General features: G+C 40.1%; 1 protein-coding gene across 2 annotated transcripts; it reads right to left on the reverse strand.

The window, feature by feature from the left end:
• Nucleotides 1–9,264: 9,264 nt before the first annotated feature.
• Nucleotides 9,265–22,066, reverse strand: LOC122774440 (zinc fingers and homeoboxes protein 1-like). Of its 2 annotated transcripts, none has more exons than XM_044033718.1 (8): nt 21,569–22,066; nt 19,771–20,087; nt 19,197–19,660; nt 18,677–18,880; nt 17,708–17,923; nt 16,738–16,902; nt 15,387–16,619; nt 9,265–14,566 (listed from the first exon to the last, which is right to left on the reverse strand). In XM_044033718.1, the coding sequence occupies exons 2-8, from the start codon at nt 19,973–19,975 to the stop codon at nt 14,282–14,284; spliced, it is 2,772 nt and encodes a 923-aa protein (XP_043889653.1). In that variant the 5' UTR covers nt 19,976–20,087; nt 21,569–22,066; the 3' UTR covers nt 9,265–14,281. The 2 variants fall into 2 exon arrangements, with proteins under 2 accessions (XP_043889653.1, XP_043889654.1); XM_044033719.1 differs by lacking the exon at nt 21,569–22,066 and adding an exon at nt 20,240–20,271.
• Nucleotides 22,067–22,327: the final 261 nt, after the last annotated feature.

Here is a 22,327-nt window from a genome sequence, read left to right on the forward strand (position 1 = left end):
AGGGGGAAGAGCAAAGGGTGTTATGGGGGGGAAAAACAAAAAGTGCATGAGCAGAAAATGGAGGGGATTGTATTTGCATAGCTCCTCGGGACCAGATGGGAGGCGAAGACAAACACAAGTATTTTTAGAGCAGAACTGACAGAGACTGAGACGCTTTTCATTATGTTGCGTCCCCGTTTCTCGCCTCGAACGCACTGGCTCCCGGCAGCCTCCGCATGTGCTCCGCCTCAGATCATCTACAGTTTTTGTCTGTGATCGACAGGCAAAGCATCAGTGTAGACAAATGCTGAGCGTCTATGGAAAAAAGGAACAGGAAGAGGTTCCATTGATTTCCCTTTTTGCTGAATTAGCAACGATCCTCTTGCCATTTTGTTCCGTCTTTTGACTCCTGCTAATGGCATTTTGAGGTTTTATTTGATATGGGGTTTGATTCCCCCTCCCCTTGATGTTTGGATGTTTTGTTGAGGCCTGTATGCACTTAGGTTTTGGCTCTGACGTCCAAAAAACATCTCACAGCACTTTATATTGTGCTGAATGAGAAAGACAGCAACTGAGTGGTTCTTTCACGTCCAACTTTTCTATCTGTTGCTCAGCAGGGAGTTTTGTCGGTCCAAGGTTTGGCCCATTTCTCAAAAAACATCATAACTGTTGCCTCTCCAGGGACTTGGGTCCACTGTGAGACATTTAGGAGAATGTGTTGGTAGAAATGTTGTATATTAATCATAAGTGGAAAGCTTACTACCCAAATAAAGAACAACATCCTTTCTCCTATTTCTTACAATTTTGCAGTAGCACCATTAGAGGTCACTGTTTCTCACACACTGGAGTTTTAAACACATTGTTAAAGCTAAAAAAAAAAGATCTTTTTCACTGCAGAAAAAACAAAGTACTCACACATCAGGCGATGTTTGGATGGAGTATCTTAAAAAACAGGTCACGTTGAGTGTGCAGGTTGCCATTTTTTTGTTGCATCTGCTGTTACTAAGCAACCAAAACAGCCTGTCTAAATTAAAGGTAAGCCTCAGTGACTCAGCTTAGAGCCTTGTTTCCTGGCTAAATCACTGTTTGGTAAAGGCTGGCATTCATTTATTGATGAACATCCCATTCACAAGACCAGAAAGGACCGCCCCTTTTTCTGCCCGGAATACTGGAAAAGTCCTGACCAACCAAACACTCTAGATCAGTGATAACTCTGTGAATACAAAGCTCTTAGACACATAGTTTAACTAACTTTATTGTGAAAGCACCATAACTTAAATGAATGGGGTTTTTTTTTCCAGCACTGTAAATCTCTCGCAGCAGCTTTACTGCGTGAATTATCTGAGGAAAAAGAAAAGAAAATATTTACTGTGACTGGGAAAATTCATCCTTCAAGCTCAAGCAAGAAAAAAAGGAAAGAAAATACAGCAGAATTTAACAAACTGCTCCAGGAGCTGTCTGGACGGTGGACGGTTCAAAGCTGATTTCAGAGTGAATAAAGAGCAGTTTGACCTTCTTCTGAGGAAAGTTGCCCTGACTGTGAAGAAAAAAGAAAAAGAAAACTCAGCCTCTGCTGTAAAACTATCTCTCTGGTGTGCATTTGTCTGGGGTTATAGGCGGTTATATAAAACCTGTGGTGCAGAACAACTCAACATTTCCCCATTTTTGGTCTGAAAAATCATCCGTTAACGGCTTCACTCAGACCACAGACCTCGTCTGCTTCGATTGGCCGACACTTTGTTGTGGCGACAACCAAATGTTCAAGTTTTAGGCGAAATTAGGCAAAGTTGAGAATGAGTCACACTTTTCTTCTTCTGTAATGTCAAAGAAGGCTGCCAGTTCAGTTGCATCCCAGTTCAGATTCTTTTGCCAATATCCAACATGCCGATATATTGGGAGTTCTTGGACCAATAACCGATTCCTAGGTATGTTTTTTGCCCAATTACAGAGGTCTTTTAGTCTCTTCTGTAGTGAAATTATCATAACATTTTAATACTCATGCAGATGTAGATATACAGTCTGGTTAGATCGTTGTAGATGGCGCCGGCATTAAAGTCAAGGAGTAAGCAGCTTATTTAGAACTACTGTTGTCGTCATTAGTCATAACGGCAGATGTTGCTGTGTTTGCCGATATCTGATAATACATTTTAACCATTCTGTTACCAATCCTGTTGTCGTGGACAGGAGTTAGCATGCGTATACTTCACGATCTGTCCAGGGTTTGACCCTGTGTCAGCTGAGATTGGGACAGCACCACCCTCCCCTGTGACCCTCATGTGGAGGATAAAGTGGTAGAAGATGGATGGATGGATGGATGGATGGATGGATACCAGAAAGCAGAGAAATAGAGATTTGCGGCCATTTACTCGTCACTTTGGCGGAACTTGGAAAAAGAAGCAGAAAGAAACACTCACTCATTGACATTTCTGCTGCCACAAAATCAAAATAAAACCAGGCGACCTGACTATCTGCCGATAATGTCACGTAGCCCTAGTTAATTGGACACTGTAGGTGTGTGAGTGAATGGTTGTTTGTCCCTGCGATGGACTGGCGACCTGTCCTTGGTTGACCCGGCCCTTTCACCCTCTGTCCACTGGGATTGGCGCCAGCAACCGTCATGTGGAGGATCAAGCGGTCGCTAATGAATAAAAACACATTTAAAACACCTGTGTATAAGTTGGCTACCTATGTTGCTAAAGTCTATTTGTTTAACATAATCTGAAATGTATGATCTACTGTGGCTCGCTGGTCTGTATATCTAAACACTGGTGTCTTCTAAGCCCATACACGACCCAATTTAAAGACATAAGTAAGAAGTAAGAAGTAAAAACCAGTTCTAGTTCCTTGGAACAGCTTTGTCCGCCGCACAGTGATGATTGTACAGAAACAAGGCGTGTTTGCGATGCATGGTTTTCCTTAATTCTGTCTGACTGAGATCTTCACTACATTACAAGACGATGTTACAAGGCTTTGATAGCGGCTTTGCCCGAGATCAAACCCAGCAGCATGGGGAGCTTCAGAGTGGATTAATGGAGGAAGACATTAATTAGGACACCGAGTTGTTGTGTTCTCCTTGTAGCCTCCCCCTTTTAAGCCTCCCTCTTGTTCATGTTCCCGCTCTCCATCTCTCTCTCGCTCTCCCTCTACCTCCCGCACACGCTCTTCGCCTCTTCCTGACTTTTGATCTTCCTAATCTGACAAGTAAAGTGGAGCACAGGGCTGCACTCAGTGGTGGGAACTGCAGGTCCAACATCAGCCATAGTTTATTTTGAGGAGCAGGAGTCAAGAGCCCTCCAAGGCAAAGTGGTTGAAGAGAGCATCACATGCATGAAAGGATGAGAGGTACAAAGGACACAGGCGGTGTCCATGTTTTTGATGAGCAGCTTCCTGTTGTCTCTTCATCTTCAGAATAAAAGCAGAATCAGTCGTTCTTTGTGTGCAGAAACAAAGTCGGACGTAACATAAGAGCGTGCAGCCAAATCAGGGATTTAAACAAAAGATGAAGTCAAATCTGCTGAGCTGTACTTCAGGTTGTTTTGTACCAACATTATTATCCATGTTCTTGTTCACTTTTTCTTTTTATTCTCAGAGTTTTCTCATTCCAGAAGATGGCAGTCAAGCATCACCATGGACACAAGCTGCCATTAAACTCCGTAAGAAGAAGAAGAAGAACATTCAGTGTCCTTGATTGGAAACTTCTGCCAATTATCATCCTGCGTCATCAGTAATTCATCAACTTATTATGTGGAAATTAGGGGAGGGTACTTCATAATACGATACGATATGCAATACGTGGTCCGCGATATCAATAATATCACGATACAGCGATTCAGTCATAATCAATATATTGCAAGACAATCATATCACGATACGTCACGATATCTGTCTAACTGAAGACAAAGTTAACGTGAAGAACCTCCTCTTTTACGATGCGTTTGGCGCAGTACCACCAGGGGGCAGTGTAGTCATGTATATAAATTATTCAGAGATCTTTCCGAGGGAGTTTGAGATTTACTCACGATACTCAACGACAACAACAACGTGACCTATTTTTAGACGCTCCCTTTAGAACGTGTGTTGTTGTCAGGAAGTCTCGACTCAGTGCTGCCCTCTAGTGGGTATAATGCTTTAAAGACCCTTTTATGCTGCGTTTACTGACCCTTATCGCTTCTAATTTGCAAATAAACCTCAAGTATTTAAGTGAAAGTGAGAAAATGACTTCTTCTTCACATGCACCTATTCTGCGATACATGACAGGAGGGTAGTTCCTGTGTGGTTTCACGGCTAAACTGGGAAAGTAGGACACGTGTGGTGAACACACTTCTTGTTTTAAGTGTTTCTTTTTTCTTTTTTTTTCTTTTACCGTCTGAGGGAAAATCCCTGCACGCTCAACTGCTGACAAAGCAAAGGTGTTTCCAGTGTTTCCACAGCATCTTATAATCCGTCCTCACTATGAATAATCACATTTTTATGAATTGATGACTTAACTTAACTCTACATTAACTATGAATTGGTGTATCTTGATTGGGAAACAAGTGAAAATGCACTTTATGAACTTGACTCTTTGATTTATTTGACTATTTCAAATAAGCCTGAGGCTCAACAATGTCTACTTCAGCCTTTGCACTAATTATACTAACATCATTACAGTCGTATATTCATAGAGTCAGCATGTGCAACACTATTTTTTTTTTAGTTTTAAAACTGATCATAAACATTAAAGAGTTATTTGAAGCTTAATTACAGTACTAAGAAGTAAACTTTTATTCAATTTATTATTTTATTCAACTGCAGAACCTAAAAGTTTCCAGTTTGACGGTGAAGCTAATCAGGAAGTAAGATTATATTGATTAGCCACCGGGGGGCGTGAGAGAGGGAGAAAGAGAGAAGGAAAATGAGATTAATCTTATGACTTTGGTTTCTTTTCAAAAATGACCTGATTCACCATCGCAAACAAAGACCCAAAACAGGACTATTCGATTAAAAACTGCATTTAAAAGAGTGATAAATGAACTCGTAATATTATATACTGGTCATACCTGTCCTTTACAGACCTCAAAGTGCATGAAAAAGTGGACATTTACATTTAAAATACATGTGTTTGTCATAAAAGGGCTTAAAATCCAAAAGGTGCACAATATTGGCGTTTGTTTCTCCTTGAAATAAGTTAACAAATATGTCGTATACCACCCACAAACATCTCAATGTGCCTTTAACAGACTACAAAAGAATTAAAACACTGAATCAGAATACTGTAGGAATCTTTGAGGGACAGTGAAAAGTCTTTCTCTAGTTATTTCAGACATGGTGATGGCTTTTCCCGTTTTAAAACGGATCATAAATATTGAATTCAACTAAAAAAGTAAACTTGTCTTCAACGTATTCTTTTATTCAACTCTCACAACCAACCTGCAGAACCTGAACATGAGGGAAAATAAAAGGTAACTACAGTATATAGTATGTCGTCCAAAATCAGTCAAAAATGTCATAGTATAGTATGTCGTCCAAAATCAGTGACCATAGGAACTTCAGTCCTTCACTTAACAACACGAGCTATATGTCCTTGTATGCCTTTTCACACCATTTGGAAGTCTTTCAATAATAGAACCCACGACTTCAGAAAGAACGTCAGACTGATGAACGTCTGTCCCATATTATGGGCAACATGGTTGGTGTAGTGGTTAGTGCTCTTGCCTTTGCAGCGAGAGGACCAGGGTTCAAGCCCCGCTTAGGACACAAATCTTTGTCCATGGAGTTTTCATGTTCTCCCCTGTGTGTGCGTGGCTTTTCTCCTGGTTCTCCTCCCGCAGTCCAAGAACATGCAATATGGGGATTAGGTTAATTGGTGACTCCAACTGACCTGATAATCAGGCAGAGGTCTGTGAAGTCATGGGTAATCTAAGGTGTGGTGTGAGAGTCAATGTGTTGAATGGTGGTATGTCTCTAAAACTCCATGGACAAAGATTTGTGTTACTGGTCCAGGTGTCCAGTAACTGCTGCTTAAAAATGATGAGCACATGAATTAGACTAATGTGTTCACATCAGTTTTACATTGATATCAAGTGAAAACTATGGACGAGTCAAAGTAGCAACATTCAATCAATAAATACACCATTAAATAATGACTCAAATGTGTCTCATTCAAATTGGAATTAGATACATAAATGTCTCATTATTGAATGTGACATTCATTCATTAAAATACCAAATTCATTTGACGTAAAAAACATATATAATTTCTTCACTATTTAATGAATTATTTCATGGTACTGTGTTGCAGTAAATCATGAAATAATTCATTAAATAGTATTTAAGTAATTCTATATGTTTTTTTTTGACATTAAATGAATTTGGCATTTGAATGAATGACACATTTAATAAGACGTGTATGTATTTAATTCCAATGTGAATGAATGCGAGACACATTTGAGTCATTATTTGATGGTGTATTTATTGATTGAATTTTGCCACTTTATCTCGTCCACAGTTTTCACCTGTTAACAATGTAAAAATGATGTGAACACATTAAACAGAGGCTCTGTTGACAAGTGCTGTTAACGTCCGTGTGAGGTGATGAAATCACAGGAGTGATGGTTTGGTCCATAAAATGTGCTAAAAATGTTGATGAGTGTTTTTTAAAGATGAAAATGATGATGTTGTCAAACGTTTTTGTCCACAAAGCAAAAATGATTGAGTCTGAATGATTTATTTGTTTTTATGTAGCAAAGAAACAGAAAATGTTGCCATTTAAGAAGCTGTAAAATCAGAAAGCTTGATTTAAATCTTTAAAAAACAATACGTTGTTATTTGTTTACACCTGACATGGAAATGTGTCGGGATGCACGATATTATCGTTATGGGCAGATATTGTTATGGGCAGATAAGTGCATCGCTTTCGCTTTCGGCAGACCTCGCACTAATGACTGCACTCTGATATATGGGCTTATTATTATTATTATTATAACAAAGAAATAATTAAAACTGAATATTTTTTGGTTTGTGTATGAAAGAAAGACATTTGAGAATCATAATTTCCAGGTTTGAGAAACACTGATCAACATTTTTCAAACATTTTCTGGCCCAAACAAATACTCGTTTAATGGAGAAAATCATAACATTAACATTTCCTGGATTATTTGTCTTTCTGTAACAATCGGAAAACAACATCATTTGTATGTGAAGAGAAATGAAATGAAAGGTGTGTGTGTTTACATGTGGAGCAGTGATGTCACATTAGCGTTAGCATTAGCAGGTGTAGTCTGAACACCTGTGATCGGATCCCTCAGGTCGGATGTTAACAGCAGGTGTGAACAGAGCGTCAACTGAACATCTAAGAAATGTGTGGATCATTTTTAAGCAGCAGTTACCACACACCTGTCCCCGCTGCTCCTCGGCCTCCTCCAGCTCCTCCTGGTCCTGGCTCCTGGGTCCTGGCTCCTGGTAATGATAATGACCTCATTCAACCACGCTTGAAAACATATGAATTGTGCCTTTAACTGCAGTTGTTTGCAGATGTTCAGTCAGAGGACATGATGACAAAAAGCAGTGTCCACTTTAAAGTGTTCAAATGAGATTACTGCAGTAAATGAGTGAAGAAATGTGAGGAAAATACATGTAAATGTAAATGTAATATAATGTCAACTATTATTATTATATATTGGTCCATATCAACATGGACACTTTTATTTTGAAATTCTACTAAACCACTGCTCCTCAACAGTTTTTTTTTATATACTTAACCTGCCCCCTACTGGCCAGACTAGATACTCATTCTTAACCGTTTTATTGGTATAGTGACATTTTTGACAGTTTATAATTGGATAGTTTACCAAATAATATACAGGGGTTTTTTTTACGACACCTTTTGACAGTACGAAGGCAGTTGTTGACATCATACTATATAATTATATATTTGACACTAAGTCAGTTTTTTGACAACAGATGCGTTGAAAACACACACGTTTGCTGCGGAGCAGTGACGTCACATTAGCAGCAGCTAACTTGCTACTGGCCAGACTAGATAGTCATTCTGAACAGTTTTAATGATCTATTGACATTTTTTGTTGAGGACATTGTCTGAGGTTTGGGACAGTTCTTTGAGGACACGTGGAGAATTTATATTTGAACGTTTCTGATGACATACTATATAAGGAAAGGGCATATTTGATCGTGTGTTTGCTGTGGAGCAGTGACGTCACGTTAGCATTAGCAGGTGTAATCTGAACACCTGTGGTCGGATGTGAACAGCAGGTGTGAACAGAGCGTCAACAGAGAATCTAAGAAATGTGTGGGTCATTTTTAAGCAACAGTTACCACGTTTGTTGCTGCTCCTCGACCTCCCGTTTCTCCGCCTTCCGACAAAGGAAATGGAACATTCCAAAACCCACCACCTGTAGGAAATGCTGCCATCTGCTGGACTGACACATACACACGCACACACACTGGGCTGCTCTCAGCTGTGTTTTCACTCCAAATAAAGTCTCAACTTAAATTCACTGCGTTTCGCTGCTCTCCATTAAAACAACCTGCTCCTCTTGGCTGAAATAAGCAGCTCGCGATCGCAGCTCAGGTCTACTCTTCATGTAACAACTGCGCCACCCTGTGGCTAAACATCAGCAGTGAAGTCATAACTTCACAAGTTCTCATTTTCAATGATTATTAACACTATTACTGTGATTTGAAGCCGTGTCTGTCTTGACTGTGCGTGATGGGGACCTCTGTTGGGGACTTTATAGATGCTCTTTATTTAGGCTGGCAATGTAATTCGGGTAAACGTTTTCCAAAATGTGCATTCACACACTCAGCTAAAATAATAATAATTATGTTATCACGTTCTCCCAAACCAACCAGCTGTTATAGTTTCACTTAACTAAAATAAATGTGAACCATACATGGATGTAGAAAGAGAACGGTAGCCTATAATAATGTATCATAATAAGTTTTTTATTATTATTATTTTTTTTTTACTTTACTATGCATGATATAAGTTAGCACGCTACTTTTATTTTGAGGTAGTTACATGCTACTTCCGCTTCCGGTCTGTCCGCCGTCATATTAATAAATGAGAAACATAAAACGAAAAAATAAATTTGCAAAAAAACAAATTTGGGCAGTTACTTGGTTTGGGGTTTTTCGTTTTTTGATGCTGACAACAATTTCCACCACGACACATCTCTTTGTGTTTGAGTTCAGTGCCACATACAGTACATTTAACAAATACATATTGTTACATGGACAGTGTGAGTGTACTGTAACTGAAAACAAAACCAGCAAAATAACGATCACATCTTTTGATCAAAATTTATTGGACTTTATTCCTCAAACAAGTATAAAATATAAACCTTTTTTTTTCCTTTTTTTTTAAATCAAACGAAAAAAAAAACAAGCCAGAGCCCCAGTAACAGCCAGGATTTAAAATGAACATTGCACAGGTTGTTTTCCTCACAGCTGATTGCTTCAAGTTGATGACTGCAGGGGCCGCAATCAATTTGTTGTAGCTCTTTAGAGGAAGCCAGCGGAGGCCATCGCACATACATAACTGTGGTCTGATCAAAGTAAATGACAGATACTCTCAGTTTGGAACACGTTTCAGATGTACAGGCAGAGTGTATAAATACTTAAGATGAAAATGTCACTTTCAAAGACACCTATGAAGACCATGTCGAACTGTTTTGTTGACAAGTTTTATCATGAAAGTTGTAGAAAAAAAGAAAAACCTCTCCTTGCATCTCCCTGCAAAACGTCCAACCATATTAAAGTTAGTGTTATTCACAGATTCCCTACTTAATCAAGTGTACTGTGTAAAGTGTACCAAGTCATGGTGGATTTTTACAGGACTGAAATCACAGCATGTTTTCTAATGACTAAATATCAGTTAAAATCAGCGATGATTTTTTTTTTTTTTTTAAATGGCACAGTAAACATAAGTTGTTTTAAATTAATACACACACACCCTTAGAGTATATAATAAGATCATTGTACTCTACCTACAGTATCTGTGTCCACAGATACAAGTGTTAGTTATTATTACAGGAGCTGAGAGATCACTGCCATTACTCACAAAACACATCTGGAAATGTAAGCTGTATTGAAGCAAGAATTAAAAAATACAAAAACAGTCTAAAACAAGTTAAAAGCAAATCATGTCCATGAGAAGCAACAACTTGGGTTAAAAACTGTCAGCAGATTAAAAATCAGATCAGTAAAAGCAAGACGGTGGAACGTCCACTATCAATGAAATAAAAACCTTGTTTTATAAGTACAGTGTATTACAATTTTTTTTTATTTTACCAAAAAGCTAGCTGCTATATAGTGAACACATTTGAATCTCTGATTGCATAAGAAACATTCAACCAACTACTTGTCTAAATACAGCAAACGAGTGAAGGCTAAGCATGAGTACAGCGAAGGATACAGATGTGACATAGGAGTATAATAGGACAGCAGATAAACTACTCTGATCACAATATTAGCTTGCACAAGGGTAACTTGGATATATGATGAATGACAAATATAGAATCACAACTCAGAGAAGAGACAGCTAAACATGCCAAAGAGAAACGACCAAAGTGGCTCTTCAAATGACAGAACTCTCTCATAATCCACCTCATATCAGGAAATTATAAACTGTCAAGATGGAAATTCTTATAGTATTGTCATATAGGGAACAGAATTGTTAAATGGGCACTCGCTCCAAACTTTTAGGGTAACTTGACAGAAAAAGTACTTGAACCAAATAGTCAAAAACTGAGACAGAGATATTTGACCAAAGTTCCAAAATTACTGGGTCCTAAATTTCCAATAAGACGACAGGCTGGACTTTTAAAATCTCTCTTCAATCTCTTGAATCTTGAATCCTTCACAGGCCGAATGATAACAGAGCCAATGGAGCAACTTAAAGTGTTCTTCACTATATTTATAAACACATATTTAACAGTGCATTTAAATAAAAGTGCATGTCTTTTCAACTGGGTTCTGATTCTATATTCATAGCAACTAAAGTATCAAAAAAAGCCACTCAGGCAACACTGGCTGAACTCTGAAACACATTTTGTTTCCTCAAAGAACACTACTCTATTGTATTATACTGTATGAATTACTATTGTTCTATTGTTAACAAGCAATCCACTGATGTCTGAACAGTTGCAGTCATAAACATTTCAGAACAGACAACAGTAAAGGAAGAGCACACTGTAAAAGATTGTGGGCTGAATACCTGCATACAGGAATAAGCCTAACCTGAGAACTACAAGAAGCCAATTATGAGCACTTTATTTTGTAGCATGTGAACACAAGAGGAGCACAAATTTGAAGAAATGGGCACCAAGAGACTGCCAAAAAATTAGCAAACTGTTCAAGAGTCAATGAGTAAATAAAAAAGGTCAATGTAACTGGACTGTAATTCTAGATTAGGCTTCTACTGTGCTAAGTATACCAACTCAAAATACTATATGTACAAACTGAGCAGTTGTTCGTCTTGTTATTGCATGCAGTATTAGACAAAAAGTATACCTTGACTTTTAGAATCTATTATTTCTCATGGCCAGGCATTTGTCACATTACAATTAAGTAGTTTCCAATGTCTCTCTTAGTTGCTACAGATATAAAGCTAAACTCCACTAATGTCAAAGAGACTTGTTAAAATGCACTTTGCGTAGCCAAAGGTTCTGACACGGAGTGTGTGACAAGTTCCTGGTAAGAAAATACAATAAAATTCATCACAACAAGGTTATTTAAGGACTAACAACAGAAGCTTCCAATGTCAACTTCAGAGTATGTAGGCATCTTTATAGCGTCAGCAGAAAGCAGAGCTCGGTCATGCATCACACCTTAGTTTGAACACGGCTTTCTTGAGAAACACAGTTTCTGATTTCCAAGGCAATCACAAATTATTTAGTTTGCAGAGTTGGTGAAATTCTGTTTAAAGAAAAAAATAAAATAAAAATGTATACGAGCCGTGTAGGCACATAGGTTTTTTCTGCAAAGCATCATCACAGCCTCACTCCAGTGGGTGAAGAACTGCAGTCGAGACAGTTTTCAGTCTATTGTCCTGTCTTGTCTTCTCAATGCAAGAAAGCATGAAGAAAACAGCTGAAGAGAGGAGTGTTATTTGGTAGACTTCCCACCACAGAGGGAATGCTGTGCTGTTTCTTCAGGCATCGTCATAATTCCCTCCAAAAGAGACAATGAATTTTCCAAGAATACCTTTTTTTTTTTTCGTTGTTTTCTCAATGTTTTCAGTCTTTTTGAAGATGTCCCTATAGCCCAGTCTCAACAGGACACATACAGGTCTTGGGAAGTGCACATGAAATCTAGTTCTCCATTTTACAAAAGGGGCCTGGATGAAAGTGGTTTAGTCAGACAGGGGCATGTGAAAGCAGAAAGGGACAAAATGGGACACAATTCCCACTATTAAAAGCAATATTATAAACATACCAACAAATACAACGCAAGCATTTTCAAAAGGAGAGATGATTAAAAATTGGCTCAAATTGTGCAATTTAGCGAAAGAAAGTGGTAGATGATTGTTCAACTAGTTTTTTTGAGCCAAATATGAAACAACATATCATTAAAAAAGTGGATGATTTGATTATATTCCTCCTCTTGAAAATACACTAAGGTTAAAAAGGCAAAATACTGGTTCAGTTCTTTGTAATACAAAACAGATTTGGTCTCTCAGAGCCATTTCATGGTGTAATAAGAGATTAAGGTGCCTAATCTGGATTTAATCCGCTATAAATACAAGTGGACAAAGTGCATTTTTCTAGTTTAGGTGCTTCACGTTTTACTCTTCAGTGCAGATTGGAGTCAAATTATTGGTTAAAATACGAGCAAACAGTGCTTCTTAAAGTATGGGTCGCTACCGATAATGATTCACAGGCCATGTTTTAGGCATGAACCCAAACCTAAAGGCAAAGTATTGGTGATTTGGTGGTGATCACAGTCTTATCAAGGGGAAACATATGGACTGACATATTTAAAATTCACACTGCCTGTGTTCACATGCATCCCCATCTTACAAATTCCGTCCATCCTTTCAGTCCTGTCCAATGCTGCAGTGACATAATTTGGTTTGTTTTTATTGTACTGGACCCAGATGTTTGCCTCACAGTGGCCGTCATTGAGTTCAAAGACTGTGCTGTCCTCTGTTTCCAACTGCAGCTTTGGCACAAAAGCCTCACACTATCTGAGTCCACACAACCTCCTTTAAAAAGGCTTGTAACAGCACAGAATGACTTCTATCAAAAGATGAAAAAGTTGTTTCAAAACATTAAAAGCAGTGCATAATAAACAGGTACTGAGGAATTTTCCATCAGATCTGTAGGTGCTCCGTTAAAAATCTTTAGTGCGAATATTAATGAACAACGAGCCACTATAAAGGGAAGACTTGAGCAGACATCCTGCATTATTTAAAATAATCAAGGCATTGGCATTCATTCGGCTACTTTCCCCCGGCATTTGAGGCTTTAGCTCGGAGAGGGAAAAGATACCTAATTTGCTAAGGTGCTATAAAAAAAGATACTGTCACATGTCAAATCAACCAGTACCTCTAATAGATGTATGCTAGATTTATTAGAGAGATTGCTCAGCAGTAACATCTTTAGTTACATGTTTCCAAGCACCTCTGTACACACACAACATTTACGTATTTTCTCAGTGTGCAGTTAATTTGGAACCATGATCGAAACATTTATAATGCTAAGTATTTAAGTCTGAATATAGGCCTGGCACACTCCTCCTCCTCAAGCATAAATGTGTAAATAAATATCCAATTTAAGCGATGACAGAGTGGAAATTTAACAAGGAGCATGCTGGACATTGAAAACTGTCAGTTCCTCCCAAATCTTGAATGTACAAAAGCCAGTATTCGTCGTTCTCTTCTACAGAAGAGTGTCTGGATGTGCCTGGATTAACATCGTTCTGGGCAACTATTCAATTTCCAGTTATAAACTTAAGCTCAGATTGAACATTGCACTTGATGGTATTAGTTTGACAACATATCATGTAACAGTTTTTTAAGCTTCAACAAAACTCTTTTGCCACAATTATTATGACTACACTAACACCTATAGTTAATAAGACACATACTGACAGAGGGAGCTAAAGTTATAGTCCATCTGTTAGTCGTATGTAGACATGTTTCAAAAAGAGTTTGAAAAAAACAGTTTATATTAATGCTGTAAATTTGTACCCAAGAAAATCGGTGGCAAAAAGACTTGGTTCAGCTATGTGTCTTCCAGCACTGATGCTCCCAGTATTTCTTTTATACATTCTCTAATGTGTCGCCATGATTTCCCCAATCATTAGTCTTCAGAAACTGACAAGGATTTCCTGACACTACGTGACGGTTCCCAAACCTCGCTGTCATCCGTGTCATCTGCGTCGTCCTCCTCGTCTTCCTCATCGTCGTCCTCGTCTCCGTTCCCAGTGCCAACCTGGTCATCTGTGGCTGATGACCCCTCTCCCCGCGCCTCCCCCGCCTCCTCCTCCCCTCTTTCATCTGTGTTCATCCTCCCTGCTGCTGCTTCGTTGAAGGGATCTAACCCCATGTCCGAGCGCCGCTGGACTTCAGCAAACCACTCCCGCACCTTTTCAAGGACAGAGAAACATGGCATGATGACGGCAGAAATGTCTGGTATTTTAGCAGAATTTAATGACACAAGGACACATTTACAGTCAGGTATTACTGGTATGTTGGTTTAATTTAATTAAAATGTAAAATTATTTTAAACTTTTACAATACAGTAAGTAATAGCATGGCAATAATATGGTAATAAAGAGGTAACAATGCATTTCGCAGCTTGGTTAAAATTACAGTAAAAACATGTCATTTATAAAGTAATATCCAGGCAATAGCTTGGTAATGAGAATTATTACAATAACTAGAGGGTTAGGGTTAGTGTTTGTGAATCATTATTTATAAATTGATAATTATAGAAATAAGATATAAGAAATAAGTATTACCACTTCCCTGTTACACATTATTACCATATTATACTGTTGGGTGCTGCCTGAGCATGTAGGATTTACTGACATCTAGTGGTAAGTTTGCTGATTGAAAACAAATGAATAGCCCTCCCTTCACACATCCATTTCCACACATGTAGCAAAAATTATAGAGGCCTTCAAGTTTTATAAAAACACCCTCAACCCTCCCTGTAGCCAGTTTTTAGTTGTAGACGTAGAAATGTGGCAGTAAAAGACTGTGAAAGAAAGACCCAGTGTGGTTCTTTGCAAGTTTATGAAAGGTGATGATGCACTGAAATGTGAAAAGATAGTTATGAACGATTTTCTGCCAACAGCCCCCCTTATAAATCTCAATAACCAGGTATTTTTTAGAAGCTCTTGGGAGAATCTGCACTGGCTGACAGGTCAGAAGATAATCTGATCAAAATATATTTTCTTTACCTGTTCATAGCTCATGTTGGTCTTAGTGACAAGCTCATCCAGGTCTTGCTCATTGAGAAAGCTGTGCTTCAGGAAATACTCCTTCAGGATCTCCCTCCCAGTCTTGAATTTCTTTGCAGGAACAGGTCTGTCAGTATCTGCACTGCAGGTGGCAGACCTTCGGGGCTGCTTCCTGGTTCGGGAACGGCCCCAACCGCGGTTACGGCCACGTCTTTTACGGCCACTGCTGCTTCCCATTTTAGTGCCTCCCCCAATGTTGGCCCCTTCGACGTTTCCACTTTGATACTGAAAGAACCATTTCAGGTTTCCGTTCTTCCAGGAGTACCGAGAGTCCCCGAACCAGCTGACGATGTAAGACCGAGGAAGGCTGCTCTCTTCTGCCAGCTGGTCATACTCCTCTGGCGAGGGCCACTGGGTACGCACAAAGGCACTTTTCAGAATGTGGAGCTGCTCTGGAGACTTTTTAGTTTTATCTTTTATGTCTTTCTTGCTGCTGCTTGTGGAGGGCAGCTGCTTACTGCGACCCCCAGGTGGAGTTTGACTACCTCTACGAGACAAGCTGGCTAAGGTTGAAGATGAGGTTGCTCCTCCTGTTCCTTGTCTGTCTCCTGCTTTTGCTCCATCTGTCTCCAACTTCCCTCCCTCTAAGGAATCCGGGGAGGAAGTATTGACAGATGGTATTTTTCTTCTCTCAATGAACCAGGCATCTATCTCCCTCCTTGTCAATTTAGTCTCTGTCCTCAGGCGGCTCACTTCTTCATCTGATGGATTGCTGCTTTTCTCAAAACTCTCCTCCAGCACCACCAGCTGCTCCGGTGTCTTCTCCTTAAACTTCTGCAGAGTGAAGTCTGGGAAAGGGTTCCATGTTTTGGGCCGTGTCTCCTTTTCCTTCACGGGGGAAATGCAGGGAGGATGGGGAGAAGTGGGGTTATCATCGCTTGAGTCAATAACAATGGTGGCACTAGCACTGCTACTACAGCTGCCACCTCCTCGACCCCCTCCATCATGGAATATGATGACATGGCTGTTCTTAGAGTTGCGCTGGTTGTACCGAGTGTCGCTGAACCATTTCTTGATCTCTCCCTTTGTCAGGTTAGTGATCTTCATCAGCCGAGCGATTTCGGCATCTGTGACAAAGTGGTTTTTCAGGTAGCTGGCTTTCAGCTCTGCCAGCTGCTCTTTGGACTTCTTAGGCCTCATACTAAATGTGTCAGCGCTGAGGGCAGAGTTCTCCTTTGAGAGGGAGAAGGAGAAAATTATCTAAAACATGTGTTACTTAATCACTGACGGCAAAGAGAACACAGACATTAACAAGTATTTGTCTGAAAGCCAACTTTAAGGTTGCCTCCACCTGTGGAGAAAGAGATGGAGGCTGGACAGTGGTAGCCCGTTTCAGCTCACTGTTTGTTGGGGTTGGCTGGCAGGAACCCCTGCTGGAGCTCTGGGACTGGCTGGGGAGTCCTGCCACTGTCAGTGTGATTGGACTGGTCACTGGAAGGTTCCCTCCGGGACCAACCTACAAAGGAAATGACACATATGAGGATGATAAATTAAGCCAGAGTATGCAGTAAGTTTTATCTAAAGTGATTATTTGAACAGTCAACTGCTTTTATACATTTCCTGTCCAACCACTACGAATCAGGTCAACCAGCTCAGTCAAAAAGATGTCTATCTCCACACAGCAAATGAGTAAATTTCATTAGTCCTTAGTCAACAAGCACCTGCAGTTCAATACATATTCAATGTGTTGTGGCATGATACCAGTGTTGTGTGTGTGTGCAAAACATTATCTGACACATTTCTTAACCCTATGAGTGGTTCATCTCAGCAGAACCCAAAATATGTGGCTGCTGTGTCATGATCATCATCATCAAAAAACACAAAACGGAACATATCGCATAGAGAAAACTACCTGAGGCACTGTTTTCGTCATTGAGATAGTTACCACTATTACAGTAACAAAGGGTACATAAGAGCCCCCAAAATTGAGAATTTTAAAAATGCTGCTGGCTCCGATTTAGTTGAAAAATCCGTGGCTGTGTCTAAGTCTGAACAGGCAGAGACAAATCAATGACGCAGTTGCCCGTACTCACTTCTCGATTGGTTCTCATGTGCCACAACTCAGCTCAGTACTTTCTGAGTGTATCTGGTAATTATTATATGTTTTAAACATGTTAGTATGGACACGGATAACTTCTATACAGAGCTGAAGTGCTCCTTTCTATTTTAAGATGTAGTAACATGGATGTAGCCTACATTTAAGGTAAGGCAGGTGAAAGCTGAGTCGAGGTAAACATGACATGTTCTCTTTCCTTACCTACCTGTGTGAACACCAGGCCAGGCTGGCCCACTATCTGGCAGGTCTGGAGAATGGACTGCAGGCCATTGGCAGCAGCTGAGAGCTGGTGAGCAGGTATGACAGTGATGGTCTGAGGCACTGTGTGCACTGTGCCGTTAAACTGCTTCCTTCTGGCCTCTTCCACCTCCTCAGGCGTCCAGCTGACACCGTGCTTCAGCCGCTGAGCTGAGAACCACACCTGCATGGAGATCAGGTACATTTAAACATTTGTAAAAGTAAAAGTAAAAAGGACAGTTTTACTCTGTTTCACATTAAAAGAAACGCTACAGATACCCTAAACGTACCCGTTCTCTTACATTTCATATCCAAACAACATCAAAGTTGGCACTGCACATACTGGTGCCCTTACTAAGTCACGTTTAAACCTGACAAGCAGTTATGTAATTAATACACAGCCAGACCCCCTTGGCATTTGTAGACAGATGCAGTGCCCATTCAATATGTGCTGTATTTTTGTGTCTGTTATAAATACTAACATTATTATTATTAGTTACTGTATGCTGTCCCAAGGACAAATTTCATCTTCATGTGCAGACATATAAGTGACAATAAAGCAACCTTGAACCATGTGGTTTTTGCATTTTCGGTGTGTTTGAATGGCCACCGTTATTAAACAAATGCACAGACAAACAGATGTTTCACTATCAATTAATAGAAAGATGTCTCCTAACAAAATCCCCTTTCACACAGCCTGTTTCAGGGCAACATGGTTTTGGTCAAATTACCAGTCTCAAGGCTTCAACAGGAGTTTAGATTCTTATGTGTATTGAACATTATTGTTCCAGCTTTATGTCAGCAGCAGCTTTCTGCCAAATCAAGGTTTGTGTAAGTTGGGGAGAAAATTGGTATTTATTTATCAGGTTCTTTGTATTAAAGTTGGTGATGTCAGATAAGCTTTTCTGTCAAAGTCTCATCTGACACGTTCATGTACCTTGATCTGCTCCTCTGTGAACTGTGTCTGTGCTGCCAGGCCGTTGATCTCAGCCATCGAGGGGTAAGGAAACTTTTTGTATGTGGTGCCCAGCAGAGGGTTGGTGTCCATAGTTGCACTGTAAGATGGGATGCTGCTGAGGGGAATCAGTAGCTGAGGCTGAGCTGCTGCTGTACTATGCTGGGCCTGAAAGGCTGACAGCACCTGGAAGAGAGACAAAGGTAGATGGAGAAATATCCAGACATGTCATAGTGTATAGTGACAAAAGAGAAACACTGCTCATGGCTTGTTTGGCGAGCTGATGTCCTGCCAAAATACCTATAAAGAAGACAGCCTCTATTTACCAGCGGCAGAGCTGATCTTCTGTAGCTAATAATTCTTACCAAAAGCTTTTAAATGTAGCTGCTGTTGATTCTGAAAATATACATTCAGGGAAACAGTGATAGAGGCCTCTGCAGTTTCTAAACCCATACTGCTAAAATCCATTTACTCAGTTAATCTTGTACAATCAAAACTCTACCTGGGCCAGGCCAGTCGGCAGAACTGTCGGATTTAAAAAGGAAGATTTCCTCTGCTGCTCTGACTGCGTACTGACTAGCAATCCACCTCCTCCAAGCTTCATGGAATCATGTAGCAGCATCTCCATGGGCGTCATCGGCCCAAGGGGAGCTTCGATGGGCTCCTGCTCTCCTCCCACCTCTCCTTCACCTCCTCCTCCTGAACCATCCGCAGCTTCGTCTGCCGCTTTCAGGGACACAGCAATCCTCTTGGGTTCAGATTTGGTCTTCATCCTCATGATGGGTGTCTTGCTGAGAGAAATGGCAGTGACTGACACAGGTTCTCCTCCTCCTTCCTCAGACATATCACAAGGTTGCTCCTGGGTAGGCTGATCACTGCTTGGATCATCAGGAGGGTTTGCAGTGCTGTGCTTCAGTGAGGGATCAAGTGTTTCACTGTCTCCTGTAGTAGAGACACTGGGCTCATCTATAAAAACAGAAATAAGGTAACATTCATTGTGACAAATATTACCCATGTTATTACCATCTGTGTATTCAGGCTTGTAAAGTGAATTGTAAATAGATTTTATATGGTACCTGTATCTGGTGGTGTGGGAACAACCACTAGTGCCTGGCCTAGCTCCTCTGCAGTTGCCCCCTCATGTATTCCCTTCTTCACCTTCCCCTCCTCTTCCTCCACCTCCTCTTTGGTCCTTTCTGTTTTCTCCTCCACCTCTTCCTGCTCCACCACATCAGCGGGCAGCACCATGCAAGGTGTGGTTGATTTCCGGCGGCTTGACATTGTCAAACCAAAGGCTATTTACTTCTGTTCAGGGTAAAGATCTACAGCAGAAGTGACGATGCTCACATTGTCGTTGTGTTCACATGCTGGAGTCATTCAACTGCTTTTTTTTCTGGGGAAGGGAAACACAACAGAAAAAATTAATGTCACACACAAAACTTGTCACACAAATTTGTCACATAAGGAATTAAAAACTTCACAACAGTTAAGCAACTTATTGCTTATTTATCGTGAAGTAGATCAGTGCATATCAGTGGTCTGTACCTGAAAGAGCTCATTCTGAACCATTAGTTTTCATATTTCAGTTATTTTATTCATAATTTTGTTGTTTGACCAAGTCAAAAATACTTCTTGATATGGCTCCCTCCATTTTGTAAGTATTATGTTTTCTGAAAGCCTATAGTTTAGCTTAATTTAATGTATTCATTTTATCTGTATCAGAGACTGTGGACAAAATACATTAATCTCAGCAAGAGAGTACAATATCCATTGTATTTCGCAAGCAGGTGAAAAGACAATGAAATACAGAGCATACACACAAACACACACATGGACACATAAAACACACACAATAGCACACTGATTAAAAGTGGGGTAGATTAACGAGGATATTATTCCATTATTTGATCGCCTTAAAAGAGTAGGCTGACGGTGTAAAGGCAGCATACGCTACAATCCCCCAGAAGAAGACCTTGAACCTGGTTTTAAACTTCTTTAAAAACAGAAAACAAACAAACACTTGTTAAACACAGAAATACTTTACAAAACATCCATAACAATAATAAAAAATAATAGTGTGTCTCAAAGAGTTTGCACAATGCATTAACATATGGATATACAGTTAATGTACCTCAGTGAAAAAAAACAATACAGTGGAATATTTTGATATTTTGCGTGGCGACATTATATCAAGACAGAAAAGTATCGCTTTTTATTTAGCATATCATTTTTAAATAAACATTTAACTTTGTGGATTAGCATGAAACATTAATTGAAATTTCAGTGTACTCCATCTCCACCGAGTATATGCGAAATCATATCTTGCAATATTAAGAAAGTATCATATTGTGACTTGAATATCGTGATAATATAGTATTGTGGTCTATCTGGCGATTTCCACCCCTATTGTGCTTTTATTGCCATTTTATTTCCCCCCCTTTATCACAATACACACAGTATTTTGACTAATCTAATCTCCACCTACTGTATAATAATTACTACCTTACAGATAGATACATACTGACTCGTGAAACCATGACTGATCTTAGTTTCTGCACGTGTTTTTGGTTCATGTAATTACAGTTCAAGTACCTCATTCATTGTGTGACACGTGCTACAACAAGAAGATAATAATAATAACAATATAATAATACATAACAATACTGTTCTGCGGTGCCATATTGAGATCATTTACATTTCAACAATGCACAACAACCATCTGGAGGTGTGGAGTTGCTAATTCATTATTGTTTAAATGATTAAATATAATGCATTCACCATTAACAGCATCTAGCGTCGCTGTGGTGTGAGCCAACTAGCTACTGTTAGCTGGGCGAGTGATTATTATTGATCACGTATGGCGGTTAAACTTACTGAACTACTGAAATGTGCATAGTGTTGCTGTCTAGACGAGGCGAGCAGTAAATGTCCTGGTTCTCGGGCGGAGCGGCTCCTGCTCAGTGCTGCTGCTGGTGTATGTGTGTGTGGCGGTGTCTCTCCTTTCTTCACCGGGCTAACCATTCAGCTCCGCCGCGGCCGGACGGGACTACCACCGACAGTAGCGTTAACGTGATTCGGGACTGCAGGTTTCCCGAACGCGGCAGAAGGGAGGAGGGGAGGGAGGACGGACCGGTCTAACGGCTACAGCTTCGGTCTGCAGTAGCTGGAATCACCGGACATCTGTCGACTCCTCTTCGGAACAGGTTATTTCTCACCGATAGGACGCGTCTTTGTTCGAGTTTCACCGCCAACAATCGCGCGGTGCTGACGTTCATTGTATATTGTGGCGACTGGTTTAAGTTAGCTTGACCTAATTTTCGTATATTCTTAAACGGCAGATTTTTTTAATGATCAAACGGCGTCATCGTTCAATGTGATGCGTCCTGACGTCATTCCTCGGCGACTCTTGGTGCTCCAATTTTTTGGAGAAACTTCGGCAAAAATATGTGCAGTTTGCCATTGTGATGTGTTTTACAACAATAAGTGGCTTTAAAATAAAAGTGAAATTAAAAGTAGTGTTTACATAGAATGCATGAGCCACGCTAGTCTCCAGGCTGGGCGTCCTGCCAACGTGTCCTTACATGACCCAGCAGCAGAAGCTACATGAGGACAACAGACAGGCTGCGTTCACGT

Source organism: Solea senegalensis, linkage group LG9 (genome assembly GCF_019176455.1).
Source record: "Solea senegalensis isolate Sse05_10M linkage group LG9, IFAPA_SoseM_1, whole genome shotgun sequence".
Lineage (NCBI taxonomy): Eukaryota > Metazoa > Chordata > Actinopteri > Pleuronectiformes > Soleidae > Solea > Solea senegalensis.

Bases quoted from the DNA above. Each gene is read 5' to 3' on its own strand.
- LOC122774440 (XM_044033718.1), bottom strand. From the start codon at position 19,975: ATGTCAAGCCGCCGGAAATCAACCACACCTTGCATGGTGCTGCCCGCT. The intron at 17,924-18,676 runs GTACATGAACGT...ATCTCCATGCAG, and splicing joins TCACAGAGGAGCAGATCAAG to GTGTGGTTCTCAGCTCAGCG. The intron at 16,620-16,737 runs GTGGAGGCAACC...TCCCTCTCAAAG, and splicing joins CTCCATCTCTTTCTCCACAG to GAGAACTCTGCCCTCAGCGC.